This window comes from Aspergillus brasiliensis (assembly GCF_001889945.1).
Source record: "Aspergillus brasiliensis CBS 101740 unplaced genomic scaffold ASPBRscaffold_5, whole genome shotgun sequence".
NCBI lineage: Eukaryota > Fungi > Ascomycota > Eurotiomycetes > Eurotiales > Aspergillaceae > Aspergillus > Aspergillus brasiliensis.
The window spans coordinates 253,457-269,685 of NW_027137446.1; the positions used below are offsets into that span (position 1 = coordinate 253,457).

The 16,229-nt window shown below is 47.1% G+C and overlaps 5 protein-coding genes across 5 annotated transcripts; 1 reads left to right on the forward strand and 4 right to left on the reverse strand.

Moving 5' to 3' along the window:
- Positions 1 to 1,028: 1,028 nt before the first annotated feature.
- Positions 1,029 to 1,689, reverse strand: ASPBRDRAFT_29344 (uncharacterized protein; the record flags this gene model as incomplete). The annotated part of the gene is made up of 4 exons (XM_067622646.1): positions 1,029 to 1,286; positions 1,344 to 1,445; positions 1,606 to 1,613; positions 1,683 to 1,689. The coding sequence occupies 4 exons, from the start codon at positions 1,687 to 1,689 to the stop codon at positions 1,029 to 1,031; spliced, it is 375 nt and encodes a 124-aa protein (XP_067479610.1).
- A 1,141-nt stretch (positions 1,690 to 2,830) lies between these two features.
- ASPBRDRAFT_29345 (uncharacterized protein) lies at positions 2,831 to 3,971 on the reverse strand (the record flags this gene model as incomplete). Its single annotated transcript, XM_067622647.1, has 4 exons — positions 2,831 to 3,003; positions 3,051 to 3,077; positions 3,523 to 3,681; positions 3,833 to 3,971. The coding sequence occupies 4 exons, from the start codon at positions 3,969 to 3,971 to the stop codon at positions 2,831 to 2,833; spliced, it is 498 nt and encodes a 165-aa protein (XP_067479611.1).
- A 1,197-nt stretch (positions 3,972 to 5,168) lies between these two features.
- On the reverse strand, positions 5,169 to 6,028 carry ASPBRDRAFT_124333 (uncharacterized protein; the record flags this gene model as incomplete). The annotated part of the gene is made up of 2 exons (XM_067617682.1): positions 5,169 to 5,237; positions 5,288 to 6,028. 2 exons carry the CDS (start codon positions 6,026 to 6,028, stop codon positions 5,169 to 5,171), a joined length of 810 nt encoding a protein of 269 aa, XP_067479612.1.
- Positions 6,029 to 9,971: 3,943 nt separating this feature from the next.
- ASPBRDRAFT_89552 (uncharacterized protein) lies at positions 9,972 to 10,645 on the reverse strand (the record flags this gene model as incomplete). Its single annotated transcript, XM_067629521.1, has 3 exons — positions 9,972 to 10,019; positions 10,207 to 10,295; positions 10,531 to 10,645. Coding segments are annotated over 3 exons (252 nt in total), but the record flags the coding sequence as incomplete, so codon positions are not given.
- Positions 10,646 to 13,845: 3,200 nt separating this feature from the next.
- Positions 13,846 to 16,080, forward strand: ASPBRDRAFT_54221 (uncharacterized protein; the record flags this gene model as incomplete). The annotated part of the gene is made up of 2 exons (XM_067627196.1): positions 13,846 to 13,874; positions 13,917 to 16,080. 2 exons carry the CDS (start codon positions 13,846 to 13,848, stop codon positions 16,078 to 16,080), a joined length of 2,193 nt encoding a protein of 730 aa, XP_067479614.1.
- Between the last annotated feature and the right edge of the window lie 149 nt (positions 16,081 to 16,229).

A 16,229-nucleotide genomic window follows, 5' to 3' on the forward strand; every position in this document is an offset into this window, starting at 1 on the left:
GCGCAAGGGATCAAAATGTAGAGACACTCATCGAGAAGAAATGGAATCAATCACCATCCAAACATCGTAAACTGATGACGATGTAGCTTCAATCATGGTTTCTCTTTCTGAATGATGTGTACTCGCCTTGCTACTGTTCCGTAGTAGTCAGTCAGTCAGGCTGACTGACTGCTTGGTGTGGGTTTTGGTGTGCTGGACACTGGCTATGTGGAGAGGTTCGTGGAGGGGTATATGGTTTAGTTAGTAGGCTGGTAGAGAGGCTGTGACAGATTTTGTTGATACGAATGTAGTCTGCACGATGTTTATAGGACTCGGCTGGTATGGACGAAAGGTGTCGGGTGACAGGAGATAGCGGATATTGGTCAGTTCTTGCTTGAGGATAGTTGGCATGGCTCGTAGGGACTGAGAAAATTGTACAATGGAATGGTACTAAAATGGGCTCAAGAAGTCAGCAACTGGGTATAATATGAATAAAGTTCTTCGAAGAGTGGTCAATTCTTATGCAACCCACGTGGATGCAAATGGATAGGCCTCGCTCGTGGTATATCGGGTAATTGTCTATCGAAGGGTCAACAAGGAGTTGAGAGCAAGAAACGAGGCCTAGACACGGAAATGTTGCGTAAGGGAAGACGACTGGGCGGACAAGATGCGAGTGTCCGTGATAAGACTGGCCACCTGAAGGCGAGACATGAGACCATGTCATGGCAACCACCAATACTATGGAGAGTCTACTGCGCCACGCGCGTACTCGTTAAAAGTGGTAATGTTCCTGGCGCAGGCTTGGTTCCCCAATGAGGTTTCTCTTACTACTGTTGGTATATGACCTGTACTGGTGTATGTCGGTCACTTGGTTCTCTTCCTACAGCGAAGTTATACCGGCGAAGGATATAACCCTTACCGGCTGAGCATCCTTATGGGCTGCGTAGATCGAATGGGTCTTGCTACGTCTATCTTGGGAACGTAACAAAATACATCTACTCAGCAAACTCGGAAGTAAATTGGGCATGAAAGGGGAAGAAAAAAGAATCTCATTCATAATCGTCTTCATCTTCATCATCATCGTCGTCGTCTGTAAGTTCCCCCAAGTCTTCAAGCTCCTCCTCCAGGGCCTTGAGGTTGCCCCGGAGGAGGCGGATGTAAGCCTCACTGATCTCTACCTCCTCCTTCAGCTGTTCCAACTCCTCCTCGCGCTCGACGCGGCGGCGGGCTATTTCGTCCTCCATGAGAAATTTGCGCTCCATTAACTCGTGTCGCAGCCTCGCCTTGGCGGCCTCATCCTCCGGGGTCTATGTGTAATATCATTAGTCACTATGCTTATGAAAGACATAGTATCATGTACTAACCATTTCGGTGGGTCCCAGCCCGGTCTGTTGCTGTTGCTGCTGTTGCTCTTGCTCTTGCTCTTGCTGCTCCTGCTCCTCCTGCTCCTCCTCCTCCTGCTGCTCCTACAGTGAGCTTCAGTTAGTATCAGGGGCAATTATAATACAAGTGATGAATATTGTAGAGAGATAACAGTAAGTGATGTTGTATTCTCGACTAATTATCATTGTCGACGACTCGGAGCGATGAGAATGGGTGATATAGGGTATTTGGGAAGAGACTCACGTTGTTGGCTAGAAGGAGACAATAAGTAAGGATTAATGGGTAGAAGGTTATATGGGCTTTTCTGGGGTGGTGCTTACCAGGCATGGTGGTGGTGGTGGTAGTAGTAGTAGTAGTAGTAGTAGAGGTAGTGATGGTGATGGCGATGGCGATGACGAGAATGATGGAGATGGTAGCTGACACGAAAGATTCTAATGTAGAAAGACGCGATCCTTACAATTACTGTAGATACATCACCTGACAGCTTTTTGTGGTCTCCACCTTCACTCTTATATTTCTGACCCTCTGCCTAGACTTATACTCTAATTCCTTGACTACACGTATTTCTACCCCTTGGGCTCCATTGACTCGATATGAGCCCAGCTCTTTGCTGCCCGACTCTATATCTGATGCGCTGTTAAACAAACTATTCTTCTACTGCTCATGCAGTATTACTACAAGGCTCTCAGTTCGCCTGGCTGATTTATCCGAGTATCTTCTAGTCCTCGATGCAGTGACTTGGATGCAGCATATACACCTCATGAACAACAAACGTCCCATTACAAAAACCGGGAAAACCGGTACGTTGAGAAGAAGCTTGATCAATCTCTATCAATCTGTTCTTCTCTAACAACTTTGTCTTCCCCTCTGACAGGAGACATTCCATGAGTGTCTGTCGCTCGGCCAAAGGAACCCCAGACCGGAGGACTACCGACGCCTACAACAGTAGCCATTACCGTCACTCTTCCGGGACTAATTCGAGGGGGCGCCGTAACGCTTAGAGATCAATTGGAACTAGCTGGCAATACCGAATCACGATCACACTGCCTGGATTTGGCAATTCTCCAATACTAGCAGATATGGCTCTAAGAGCTTTCCCAGTCATTCCGAACTCGGTAAGTGACAATTCAATATAGCGGTGTATATACATCGTGAAAGTGCTGCACGGCCATAACGCGGGAAAAGATTTTTATACGAAAGTTACATAGCACGGATTCCAGATTATGGCTTCTCATTCTCCGAATAAAGTAATTAGGTCATCTAAAAAAGTGTATCTCCCCAACAATATCACCACGCCAAGTATCTCGGGTCTCCCCCGAAGCTCCCTTATTTTTGACGTGCAACGAATAGACCCTTTTCGGAAATGAAAAGCCTCCCGAGCAGCTCGCGCCACGGTGCCTGTTGTAATGTCATCCAATGTGCTTTTAACCGGCATACTTGAAGATGACAACATACTCCTTTTCATTGGCTAAACCAACGATTTCAATTCAGAAACGATAGCACCAATATCGGTGCCTAACTTCTCAACAGATTCTCTCACAGGCCCCAGATCCGCTTCCCTTTCTTCAACCAACTTCTCGAGCCGAGTGGCCCATTTCTCTTCCTTTCTCCTCAGCTCATCTTTCATCATCTTCTCCGCCCCTTTCTTTCGGACCAGCGAGTCGCCTGCCCCCCTCGAGGGAGCTCACGCCCGCGTTTTTCGATGTGTCGACGATCTATAAATCATATTAGTAAAAGAAGCATAAAGCAGATAAAGCAGAGACAATAATGTAGCACTGAATAGAATCCTCAGTACACAAATGGTGGATATAGAAACGGTGTGAAGTAAGCATTGAGCGGAGAGGATCCTCAATCGTTGGGTTACTAGACTCGGATATTGATATCATGTTTTACGTAAAACAAGATAGCATATATGCATCGCAAGGTCACAGAACAACAGATGGCACGGTAGTTGTACATAGGACATTAGGAAGGACTCACTTAAAAATCGTTCGACAACCTGGAAAGAATTTCCAGGAGAATCGAAAAAGTATCCATGTCATGGATAATTGACTTTTTAAGCCAAGAAACATAAACATTTTCCTAGCTATTGGGAGCCATCTTGCTACTGTATATGTAAGGCTATGTATGCCTAGTTTGTCGCTGGAGCAGTGCGCTTACTGCTCTTTTTCCCTGTAAGATTCAACTTCGTTCGCCCTTCTTTGAGGGCACATAAAGCCTCGAAAAACGAGCCACACGACCCATAAGGTTGAGCTCCGTAGGCCCTGCTGGGCTTACCAGCACAAAGCATTCCAGACCCATGTACTTCTATGACATCAGCTATTAATATACCAAGACCATTGAGTTGTACATGTATCAAGTTCTCATTGATTGACTCAAACCACCTACGCAACATGAAACGCATGTGGGAGAGCAACTCTCGCTCAGAAACCGAAAAAGAGTCATTATACTCTTGCATGAAGACCCTTACCTGTAGATTTGCCATCTGCCAATATCTTCTTGTAACCCGCAGGCTCACTTCTTAAACCAAGTAAGCTGTCGATTGACATAAGGGCACGGTCGGAACCCGTAGGCTCAGCACTTGGACCGACTAAGTCGTCGATTGACATTAGGGCACGATTGGCTATATGCTATGGATTGTATGTACATAGAGTAATAGATAATCATCACTATTGTTGCTTTGTCCTTCTAATGTTTCTTTTTATTTTTTATTGAAAGAAAGAAGATTGAGATGTAAGGAAAGGTTGATGATGAGAAGAAGAAGAGATTGAGATTGGAGAGATGAGCGAGATATTTATACCCCGAGGGCGAGGCCTACTGGATGCGGTGGTGAAGCTAGCTGGTGAAGGATGGATATGTAGATGATGAATATTGATAGGGAGGTGACTGAGAAGCTTCAATGAGAGCATGGCTTTGTGAATAGTCTAGGGGTGCTGATATTAGGGTGTAATGAATATGTAGGTTGATATAGAAGGGAATGGAGCCCTCTTCTATTGAATACGAGGAGCGAAGGTAAGGGAGATGGAGTGGAACAAGTCACCGACTTTAGTTACGTATAACTATGAAAGGATTATTGAATGAAGCACTGAAGCTTTGCAGGCAGACATTCGATGGTCTTCTAAACTGAGAAAACTCAAGGTTATTACTCTTATGGGTAGGTTTATAGAATGGGGAGAAGTCTCGGGAAACAATACCTAATTCTTATCCAAATAGTTCTAGATACCATTAACGAAGACCAACAACACATATCAGCGACATCATCGACCAATGTCATGAACATCCTCTCGCAAGAGGTAATCATTTGGACCCCTTCCAATCATGCTGGGCTAAAGAACAACCTAATCGTGCTTTTTTTTTTTTTTTCGGCATTAGTGCATCGGAGGATGTGGTCATTTTCACTGATACTATCCATTGATGTTTTCATTTGCCAAGGAGCGCACCGAGTGTGCCGCCAGCGTACTTGACAAGCCAAAGGACGATGTGGCTGCTCGATCCATGGTGCAAGAAACATACTTGATGTATTGGATCTTTGCGAAATTGCCCATTTGCCTGCACTCCACAGCCTCCGCTAGAAGCCCACAAAGAAGAGGGATATTGTATCATCATTATACTTTGGGCATTTATGGCCGCATTTTTTCATCTAAGTGCACAGCTCCAAGCATTTCATCGCTCTGTGTTGTCTTTCCGAATGACCACCACAGATCCTGTGATGCTGGCAATGACATAAATATAATCTGCTTCCAAGAGATGGAAAAGAAACAGTAAAAAACTAGTCATCGCCTGTACATGAAGATACTAAGCCAAAACTAGAGTTTCGAAGACGCCGCTTCCACATCAAACTCAGTCGTGCAAAGTAAGAAGGTATCTCTCAAAGCCTGTGAATGCATCAGCATCTGTAGCCCCATCTACCAGACATCAGACTTACCGATAGCCTATACTTCTCGTTTATCTCTTGGTAGTCCTCCCCGGCAAGCATATCACAAAAGTGCCGGATAGAAGGATAGTGCACGATGGATATCTCATTCCACCAATCCTCTTCCCTTCTCCCCCAATCTCCTCTCGAGTCCACAGCATCGGCAGTCTCAGACTTGGGCTTTACTACATTGCCGACAATCTTTGCATCTCCGCCTCTCTTTCCGGCCACAGGAATGAACGATTGTCCGTATTGGTAGTAACTCTTCTTCCCGTCTGGGTGATTGAAATGTAGCAGATTAAGCATCGTTACGGGCCCCGAGTGCTGATGTGTAAGCTTGTCCATGAAAGCAAGGAGATCCGGGGAGAGTTCCAAGCTCTGGGAGGTCGGTTTGCTGCGTGCCTGGTCTAAGGACCCAGTCAATGGGACGGATGAAGCAGTACGCTTGAGGGATTCATCTCGGGAGGCGTAGGTGGCGAGAAGTTTGGAAGGAATTCCCACTGTTACATGGTATTGTGACTTTATATGAGATTGAAGTGAAGATGGGATTGGTGGTGAGTCTGGGGGCGGTTGAATCAGAACAAGCAAATCCCATGGCGTCTTGGTTAGGATATCCTGGTCGAGGATCGTGGGACGTATCACGGCATGTCGCGGCCTAGAGCTTACAATCACGGTACGAGAGGAGCGGAGAGAGTTGAGAAAGGCGCTTGTGTCCGTATTAAGTGCAAGCAGATAAAGTGCCGCGACTGGCATATTGTGCCGTGCGTTGTAGATAGGCCGATATTGGAGTGTTATCTTCAGGTAGTAGCCTCAGCTGATACGGCGCAGACAGCAACGTTTTCTGACTGTCGAAATAGTCTTGAAAGTCAAAGCAAGACAAGGATGTACCAAAGCACGTGTAAGGATCGATAAATGATCAATATCCTTCAAGGAGGAAGTGTGATATGGAGAGGAGAGAGACGCGGAGATGGCGGAGATGCCTCGGCTGTCGGTCCCCCACACGTCACGTGGCTCTCCACATTCCTGCATTATCCCAGAGACTGAGAGACTTGCGCTGTTTCCATCTGGACAACTTGTCGCTTGTTTAGTCACTAATTACTATGAAAGCACAACTGGTACGATCTCTACACTTCTTCCGTTATTAAGCTCGACACATCTTACTATAGATGCCAGCCCGGGGATCTGTATGAGGTCCCCTGGCACGTACTTTTACTTCCATTTGCCGGTTCGTGCGCCTGAGGATATCTACTATATCAACATGGTACATGGGCGGTATTTGCCAGACACGAGGATCTGAATGTTTATGAGGGGTATTTTTGTACGAGGGGCTATTTCAGCAGCCTGGAATTGATGGGATGGATTTACTGAGGGAAGTGGGAGTGAGAACGTGGACAATTTGCAGTATCCGGTGCCATTTCGCTCCTGCTGTCTTGAGACTGGAGCCTACTAATTAGGGTATAGAGTGTACTTTGCGAGATATGGTGTTGATAATGATGTAGTGTTGAAGGAGAACGCTTTCGCCTCACATTCAGATAGACGCAAGATCACAGAATCACTAGCAATCGATTAGTCCAGGAGATAATACATTCGCTTTCAACTACAAATGAGGCCCTTCTGACGCACCTCCGCCGCCACTGGATGTTCGGGGTCCGAATCAATGGATGAAGACTTAGGAGACTGATGTGGAGATGCCCTTCCTGAAGACTGATCCTGGGAAGAGAGCGGTAAAATGGCTGTGGCTATCCTCCGAGAAATTAAGAAGAAGTTTCACTCCAGTTCAGCTTCTTTCTATATCTCATCCATGTTTCTTCTGTCTTCCTTAGCATGGAACTGAAACAATCCTGGTTGCACGCCCTATCTATGTAGGGGCTCACCATGCAGATTTTGCAAGACCCAAGGTAAACCACTGTCTTATTCTCAGACTCGTTCATTTTCGGGATCCTTAGAGTCGCCGACAGCCAGAAAAATTTGTTATATACCCTTATAATCCCTTTCTGCGAGAGAACGCCTCTTTCACTTCTTTCCTTTCTTCCCTCTCTTTCCTTTCCCTTTTTTATTATCAGGAAAGTGCTCGCGGATTGCACCAATACATCGATGCCTCCCAAGAAAAGAAGATTCACTTAGCCCATCATTGGAGATTTTCTAGGTGAACTGGAAGCGAACATCCTGGGATTAAAGGCCCCTGCAGGCTAAGAAGCCGAAGATCATACTTATTGGCTGTGACGATTCGTTAGACGGCATTCGAGCTCCTCCATAGCCTAATTTATCTTTTGCCACGAGAGCCAACACATCTTGGGTCATGTCAGAATCGTCGCGCATTTGAAAACAGCGACTTTAATTCTCTGACAATGAAGTCATCGGCTGTTGATTAGGAATCACGAAACAGTCGGAAACTGACGGAACGCAACTCGGGTGTCAGGTACGTGGATCTCTTGTGGTAGTGCAGGGCCATGAGTAGGAGGTATGGCTGGCGCACGTTGAATAATGCGTAATTGAAGGTGATTAATGCACCCGAGGCACATTCTGTATAATCCGGGAGTATAGTGATGGAAAAACTAGCTAACATGGTTACCCAGCATCAGCCCCATGCAGTATTGGTCATTCAGCAAGCCAGTCAGATAGAGACACCGGAACAGCGAAGTGCTGGGACTTGGGACTTCATCATAGACAGGATTATTGACAGGCGTGTAAGCAGCAGCCGGACGAAGCTGCAAGCACTCCCAAGTACTAGATAGCCACAAGTCTTATAAACTGCAAGCAGTGGTAAGGTCTCCGGCTCCGAAGCACGAGCAGCCTCGTCGATTATAAGGGGTTCCTGCTCCAGGAAGCTCTATACCATGTGCTCCACTGGCTCCAAATGTGGTAGCCACCATGATGTCAGCAAGCCTCAGAATGTCTGCCAGAAGGCTTTCGTTGCCTTGGTGAATGTCTTCCGGAGGCGCATATACATAGGCCGCAGAAAGTATTGCAGCTCCCACGCATGATGCGTTGGCTTTTTCAGCCCGTGCTGGACTGCATTAAGTAGCTGTAGACATATATGTAGAGGAGCTCGGAGGCAAGGCAGAGAGGCCGCAGTCTGCGTCGACGAGATTGCAGGTTGTCAGGCCCTTCTGTAGGAATAGAGTGACGGAGATCGTCAACAGGCGCACCACTATTTTGGGATGTTCTCATATCAACAAGTGTCTCACATCTGTAACACACTAACACTGGAGCTGTGTCAATTCAACGCCGTACATAGGAGTCTTCACACTCCACTTCGAGACTTATCGCGGGAAAAGTCGGCCTGCCCAATCGATGCCAATCTCGAGCAGCGCAAGTGCATCGATGAGAGAAATGATTGTCGTCACCATGTCCCTTTCGACGCCATATCGATGATGTTGACCCGAAGAGACGACTGAAATGGAGGTTCTTGTATTCATTATAAGAAGCATAACCCCACATCACATGCATAAATTTCTGCCATTGTCACAGCGCAAGCACATCGTACGTGACATGAACAGGTATCCGATGCATTAGCGTCTACGCTTTTTGGCAGCTATGCGTCTAACGCAGTCGTCCGGAACAATGGCCGGTAACTTTGATATCACATCATCAGTTGAGAGAGTTATGCTGTCCCGCCGGCTTCAATTGTTGGGGTTTAGGATAAGCAATAGTTCCCGCATGATGTGGCATTGTATAGTAAGCAATAAGAATGCTATACCGAGTATTTGCCTAGAAATTCTGCGTTTCTGAGATCTCTGAGTAGCAGACGTCCGAAATTGTGAGCTGCTGAATAGTGGCAGTTCCCAGATGGTGCTTTCAGCCTCGAAAAAGAGCGATATCACCATGCTTGTTCTTCTGGTTCCAGGTCATTCCGTGCTGATGAGATATCTGAGGAACAAAGATCGGGCTCATAACCTGATGAAATCATGATAGTCCCTTGAGAGAGCCGCTGAAGATTTTATTAATGAGTCTGTGTTGTGTCCCAACAACGAGAGAAACAGGGATGTCAGCATTAGGTAGGAGACAAAAGCATCGCATGGGTCGATATTGATGAGAAGGTCTTCCTGACTGAATCGAACTATCGGCACATAATTTTGCACTGGGTAGCAGCTAAATAGTTGGAAAGCTCCTTGTTATTCAGGTGCTTTTTGCCGCTATAAACAGGAGTTGAAACGGTGACTTTGCAGTGGTCACAGATGATATTCTGACTAGCCTACCCCGGGCTTCACTGAGATATATGGTCTCAAGTAATCCCGATTATCATCGGTTGTATGCATCGTTTTCTCCTTGTTCAGGACTCTGAGGTGAGCTTGACACAAGAAGGCTAGCTGCGAGATGGTGCGCACACGGTATTTGTTCCTGGAGTTGCTGCAACAGCCGCCTAAGCGGCGCTAATGGGTTGCTAGATTTATCAAACCGCATCAGAAGGCTTTTATATAGGGGTTCTTCAATATCTTCTGGCTTGGATGATAGCCCGTATCGCTGAGTCCAACGGCACTGGCGAGATTATTGTCGGGCATCAATGAGCTAAAGGGGAGAAAGAAGGTGCGATCTGCCATTTGCGCACCCTCTGGACGTGCCTCGTACCAATCCATCAAATTTCATACTTTCGTTCTTCTAATCGTTTGGTATATTGAACACTTCCACGGCCGTTCGAAGGGGCGCCTGATTTACTGCCCCAGATCGGAGCCCTCAGAAAACTCCTACCCAGGTCTTTTCTCAGTGTGCGGAGTGCCTGGAGCACATGCTTGTCATCGCTATGCTACTGCTCAAGAGACGAGCTGCATTCATCCCACGCCATGGCACAGACGGAACCTTCAAATGCCCTCTGAGCTGTGGTAAGTTGTACGATGCCGCTGTCGTAGACTTTCTCAAGGTCATCAGTGTGACCAGTGGCGATATTGGCATAGATCCCTTGTCTGTTACTTGTTGCTATTAGTGAGGGGAACTTTTTGCTGTTCGACAATTTTTGCCGTAGAAAGAGCTTGGGCTTCTGTTGTGCACCTTGCATGTGATGCAAATCGGATCCCGATGGATGCTCAAGTAATGACATCCAGGGAATTGGTGATGATAGTATCCATCGTCAATGCTCTGTCTGAGAGAGATAACTGACTAGGCAGCTGCAACGTCTCTTCATATGCGGGTATCGTATCTGTCCATATCCAGTTATTGTGCAATATTTGTAAATTGAATATAGAAGAGCGACTTCTGCATTGATTTCCACATCCAGATTGTGTTGAAGCATTTGTGTGAACCAGCTTATTCTAAGGGACAACCAACCAGCCGTAAGAACGGCGTTAGCAACAGCTCATTGTAAAATGGTGCCCGAAGTTCCTTGGCCACGTCACAGACGTGAACTTTAGTATGCATGCGCTGCGGCATGTGAGAGTAGAGACGTAGATTGAGCAAAGCGTCGTCAGAGTGATGACACGTCCATATGTAACAAGTCTGCTGCTTGGCTATCGAGTGCCCTGATGCGTTTAATTGCGTCTAGCTGGGTGTCGTTCCGCTCCTTACGCGCCTTGTAGCACTACTATCCTGGGCCAGCGGCTCACTACTCCAATAGCGATGAGTAATGTATTGGTCCAGGAAAGCTTTGCCACAGCGACAATAAGTAGAACTCGAACGGGACCTTCATGTCTCTGGCCCTGAGCACCATGGAGGGTTTTCACGAACGAGAATGATTGATGTACGTCAAGCGTGGAGTGATTGAAGGAGCACATCTCCTAGGAGACCTGGATTAACCGAGTGGAGGGCTTGAGCTGATTGCAGTTTTCGAAGTAGAAAAGAAACTGCTCATGAGGTTACCCCGTACAGGGGCCATCCGATAGTATATGTTAGACATGTTCATGCCATCCTGTTCATGTGAAAGTACCAGAACAGCGACATAAATTGGTGCAGTCGCCCTCTTTCAGGACCTCACCCCGCTATGACTGCTTGGGAAATCGAGGAAGAAGCGAGTCTATGATAAAGCCGGTAACTTTCGGCTGTCGGGAATTAAGCCAAGGCGCACCAGGTCATAGATCTGGTGCAATGTCGTAAGAACACACCCTTCTTAATGGAGAGTATTCTCAGCCGTAGTGGTGTCTGCTTTCAAGATGATACTGGAATATCTGTGTGCAGCACGTGAAGCGTCTGTATGCCTAGCATAGCTGCACGGATCTCGGGAATCATTATGGTTCGGGATATGTCCTTTTGTTGGTCATGATTCGGATCCTTGGTATGTCAGTGTTCAGTGTTCTGGCTGGGTTTATGCTCGATTTTGGCAGATGTCCTTCGGCTCAGACCGAGCCACTGTAGCACTTGTTGGTTCCGCAATATATAGACGGTAACGACGGTCTAAATCAGAGACAAAGTCAAGTTCTTTATGAAATGTTGGCTGTTCGTCTTGGAAAACCCGACTAGACTTGGCGGAGTCTTCCGGACAATATCCTGCCAATATCGCCATCACTTCGACTGAAGGCAGCTGCAGCAGTTATTATTGGGACCAGCTGCTACCATCTGATATAGTTATAGTTGAATCCGGCAGTGATGACTCTGTAGACGAGATGAGGCTTGAAATGGGGCCACAGGTATTTCGGCAATCGTGTAAGAATTTTATAATTATGGACAATGAAGGACATTGCCGAAGGTCTGAGGGAGAGAATTGGGGGGGGGGTTATATACTGCGCGGCATAAGGCCGCTAGAATGTTAATTCAAGCAGAGGTGATTCACAGAATAGTAACAAAGCATATATCAGACAAAGACTCAATTGAAGTGCCTGCTACCGTGAATCCTCGTGTCTGCCCAGGAGAACTCTGAGACATTGGGAATAGTGAGTAATTTATAATTTCTCAGAGACTTCACTAGCCCTTCATCATGCCGGTGAAATCCAGTTCCTTATGCTCTTGATTTTAATTAGTCACAGGAAGTTGCCGTGAATAGTAGCACCACTGTGGGCTAATTACTATTACAATCTTCTTGGAGCGGGAGATGCCGACAAAGCTTCCTCTTGGATTTACATCCCCGGGTCTGCTTGACTTTCCCATAGTAGCGTAGCCAGTATACTGAAGCTAATCAGTTGATGTATTGAAAACTGACTGATATAGTAGTCCAACTAAGCTACATGAATACTGTGGCTTATTTGATAAAGCCTTGGTATAGTTCTATCGAGCAGGCTAGACTAACTATCCAGTCACTACTGAGTTTGAAGCTCAGCCGAGCTCTAATTAACTGGCTCAAAAGCGCATATACCGATGATGGTCAAGGCAGGCAATAACCAATCGATCGATTACTATAATGACGTCTACCTCTCATTAATCACGGAATCCATATCATTGATAGCCTGAGTTCAGCGCAAAAGGCCTCTGAATCGGGGAGTAAACATTAATGATCTTCCACTAGTCACGAATACCTCACGATATTAGTGGATGCATAGTAGCTTCCTTGTGGCGATTATTGGACACCTTTGCCAGGACCCGTGGGACTCCCCAGAGTATCCATTCCATCTACATAGATAGGAGTAGGTATTACCTAGGAGCGACGATGGCGTGTCTAGAACGAGTCTGGAGTAACCTGGGCTTCCGGGGATCCTGGCAAGCCAAGCATACAGCCACGCGGGTAGACACGCACGGAAGACACCCGTGCAAACGGCCAGAAGGTTACTCATACAAGCATCTCTAAAATCACTCACTCAAACACTAAGGACATGTGCCTCCATCCCAGACCTGCATGTTGATGATTAGTTTGACGGATTTCAACTGAATAATCGGGACTTATCTGGTATTCCGATGTCTGGAAGCTGTTTATCAGTCTAACATTGATCAAGGCAGCAGGGACTTCCTACTCCTGATATGCGGGTCCTGCCAGGTAGAGTCGGATATAATCATTATACAATCATGAGCTCGACCAAAGGAGCATGCTATTCTTTTCCCTCAAACATTGGAGTCTGAGAAAGGCAGAAATATTTTTCTGTCTGTGAGCTGAGTGAGGGGATAGGTTTCACGTCAGTGCCGCCTCTGTTTGACAAGCGGACTGGGGTTGGTACGTGCTTGCCACCTTGATGTGATACAGTGGCAATATGATGATGATGATGCAGAATGGAAAACAGAGAAAATTTTGAACAGAGTGAAGGTGATAGGGAACGAGTTAGAGGATATCTAAATGTCAATGCAGTGAAGAGACAAATATGAATGTTCTTTTGAACTGGTGTCATATTTCTGTTCTTGATGACAGAGAGAGAAAGAAAGACTAAAGCGTAATAGAAGAGAATAAAGCAAAAGGGAACAATGACTCCAATATACAATATTTGATCAAGCTGGACTATACGGATTCCTCCGTTTGAAGGTACGACCTGAGCGATTGAAGTCTCTGAGGTAGCTGCATTTGTTCTCCTACTCACCATTCCCCCTCCTTTAGATGGCTGCATCTACAAGGTGATATAAATGTATAGATCAAATTCACGGCCATCTTTGCCTGCCTTCCCTTCAAACTTCAACTGAGACTTCTCCCACCAAAATCTCTTCTGGATTCCTCCATTCACTTTGCTCGTGCCACCCCCCAAAGCTGCAGTTTCTTCTTTCTAAACTTCAGTCATATCATTTATACGATGGGTCGTGATGGCTCTCCGGATTCCGAGTCCTTCTTCAAAAGGGGCCTTAAAGCATTTATCACGGCTAGTGAGGCATATGAAAAAGCCGAGAAAGCGACTCAACGGGACGCAGATGAAAGAGTCAAGAAAGCACAGGCTGAGGTGGAGAAGTTGAAAGAAGCATTGGAGCTGGAAAGGGAACAATCAAGGCGTACGACATTCAGAGAGTTTCTCTACCTGTGCCACACCCTATTCTCAGCACCTTTACAAGTTGACGAACCCTCTCGCTGTACAAGAGGGAAAATTCCGCAGCCGAAAGGGAAATACTGCCCCTGGAAGCTCAAGTTATGGGAAGACTGTGCCACCGAGCAACTGTCGATCTACCAGTCTGTTTGCAAATATCTAGAGCCGCCAGGAAATGCTGCGCCACAGCTCTTCACATCTCGACTTGGCTTGGAAAGCATGGGCGAGTATTTTGACAGGCCAATAAGCAGCGAACGAGATGTAGAGGCTCATGAACGATTTACCGTGGAGAACCAAGTTCATAAGATTATTGCGGAGCTCTGCAAAATACCAGCCGCAAAGAAAAAATTTCGTTTGGGCACTGGGGTTCGGTTTGACAGCCATGCGAATTGTCTTGAAGATGTTGAAGTCGACGAAGAGCAAGACTCGGCAGAGGAATCGGACGAGGAGTCATCGAGTTGTCAGCGTCCGATACCAGACCAGTATTGCATCCACCAAGTCGATGGCAATGACAGTACCCTGATATTGACAGTCGAGTACAAGCCACCACACAAGCTATCTGTCGAGGACATCCGCTTGGGACTGCGCCCAAGGGACTTCTGGAGTGAGATAGTGGCTTCCAAAAAGATCCCCACCGGCCGGCAGGAGAAACTGGAGTATGATGCGGCTGTTCTGACGGGTTCCGCTGTTGTTCAAGAGTATCACGTTATGATAATGAATGGACTCGAGTATTCCTATGTGTGCACCGCACAGGCACTGATCATGTTGCGAGTCCCCCACGACGATCCGGGAACTCTACACTACTGTGTCTTTGTACCCAACGAGGGAACCAACACACAAGACGACAGAAAATTCACAGAACCCTTGACATCTGTGGCACGAGTCCTGTGCCTCTGCCTAATGAGTGGTCGCTCAAAACTCCGCGATCGAAAATGGCGGGAAAGAGCAATAAGGGACCTTCGGACCTGGACAACAGGCTTCGATAGCAGGTCTTCCAGTATCCCGCAATCTGAACTGGACACAAGTCCTGCTGTTGTGAGAAAACATCCCACCGAGACCAGCACGACCACCAAGAGCAGCCACACAGAGTACCAACCATCCCATCCTTCTGTTACGTCGTCCCCGACAGAAGAGTACAGTATACCGACTCGATCTCATACGCGGCGCCAGCGTACCCCGGACGCAGATATTGATGCAGGCCCCAGGAGACAGAAGCAACGAACCGACAAGACCGCTAAACGACCAGGACGCCAGAAAGACAGCCGATTTAGCGGGGACGAATCGTACAAACATGCGACCCAGTTTTGTACCCAGCGTTGTTTGTTCAATTTGCAGCGTGGAGGAAGTCTGGACAAACAGTGTCCGAACGTTGCGCTGCACCGACAAGGTGCAGATTGCGACCAGCATCCGATTTCTGCTATGACCTTGGTCCAACAGATCAGCCAGCAGCTTGACGAAGATGTTGACCATGGGTGCACGCCCATGGGATGTTGTGGGCCAACCGGCGCACTATTCAAAATCACTTCTTCCGCATATGGGTATACTGTGTTTGGCAAAGGAGCATCATCTAGTCTTTGGAGGAAAAGGATCTCGCATGAAGCAGACGCATACCGGATCCTGCACCACGCACAGGGATCTGCAGTCCCTGTTTTCCTTGGGACAATTGATCTGAAGACGGCTTACTCCTTACATGGAGCCGTCGAGATCAACCACATGCTACTCATGGCTTGGGGAGGAGAACGGATCAAGGGTTGCGAGGACAAGTCCGTTAGACGCGAAGTCAGAAGATCTGAAAAGGAGGTTCGCTCCCTTGGAGTGATATTTCATGATCTCCGGCCCGAGAACACACTGTGGAGCTCCGAGCTAGAGCGGGCGTTGATTGTCGACTTTGATCGTTCGCAACTCGATCCACTTCCGGTTAAAAAGCGGCGAATTCTGACGGGGAAGATACACCACAGGATTGAACCCTACGGACGGAAACGACCATGTGTACACCCACTGGATTTATAAACTAGGTGTCAACCTAGTGCTTCCAAATCTCTTGTTTGACAAGCATCAGCGGCTCCCAGGAGTCGCTTCTTGTTAACCCCTTTATATAGGCGCAGATGATGCATGCTGCCTTTTCCCTATCAGATATTGCGTATGGACTGGCTGAGATG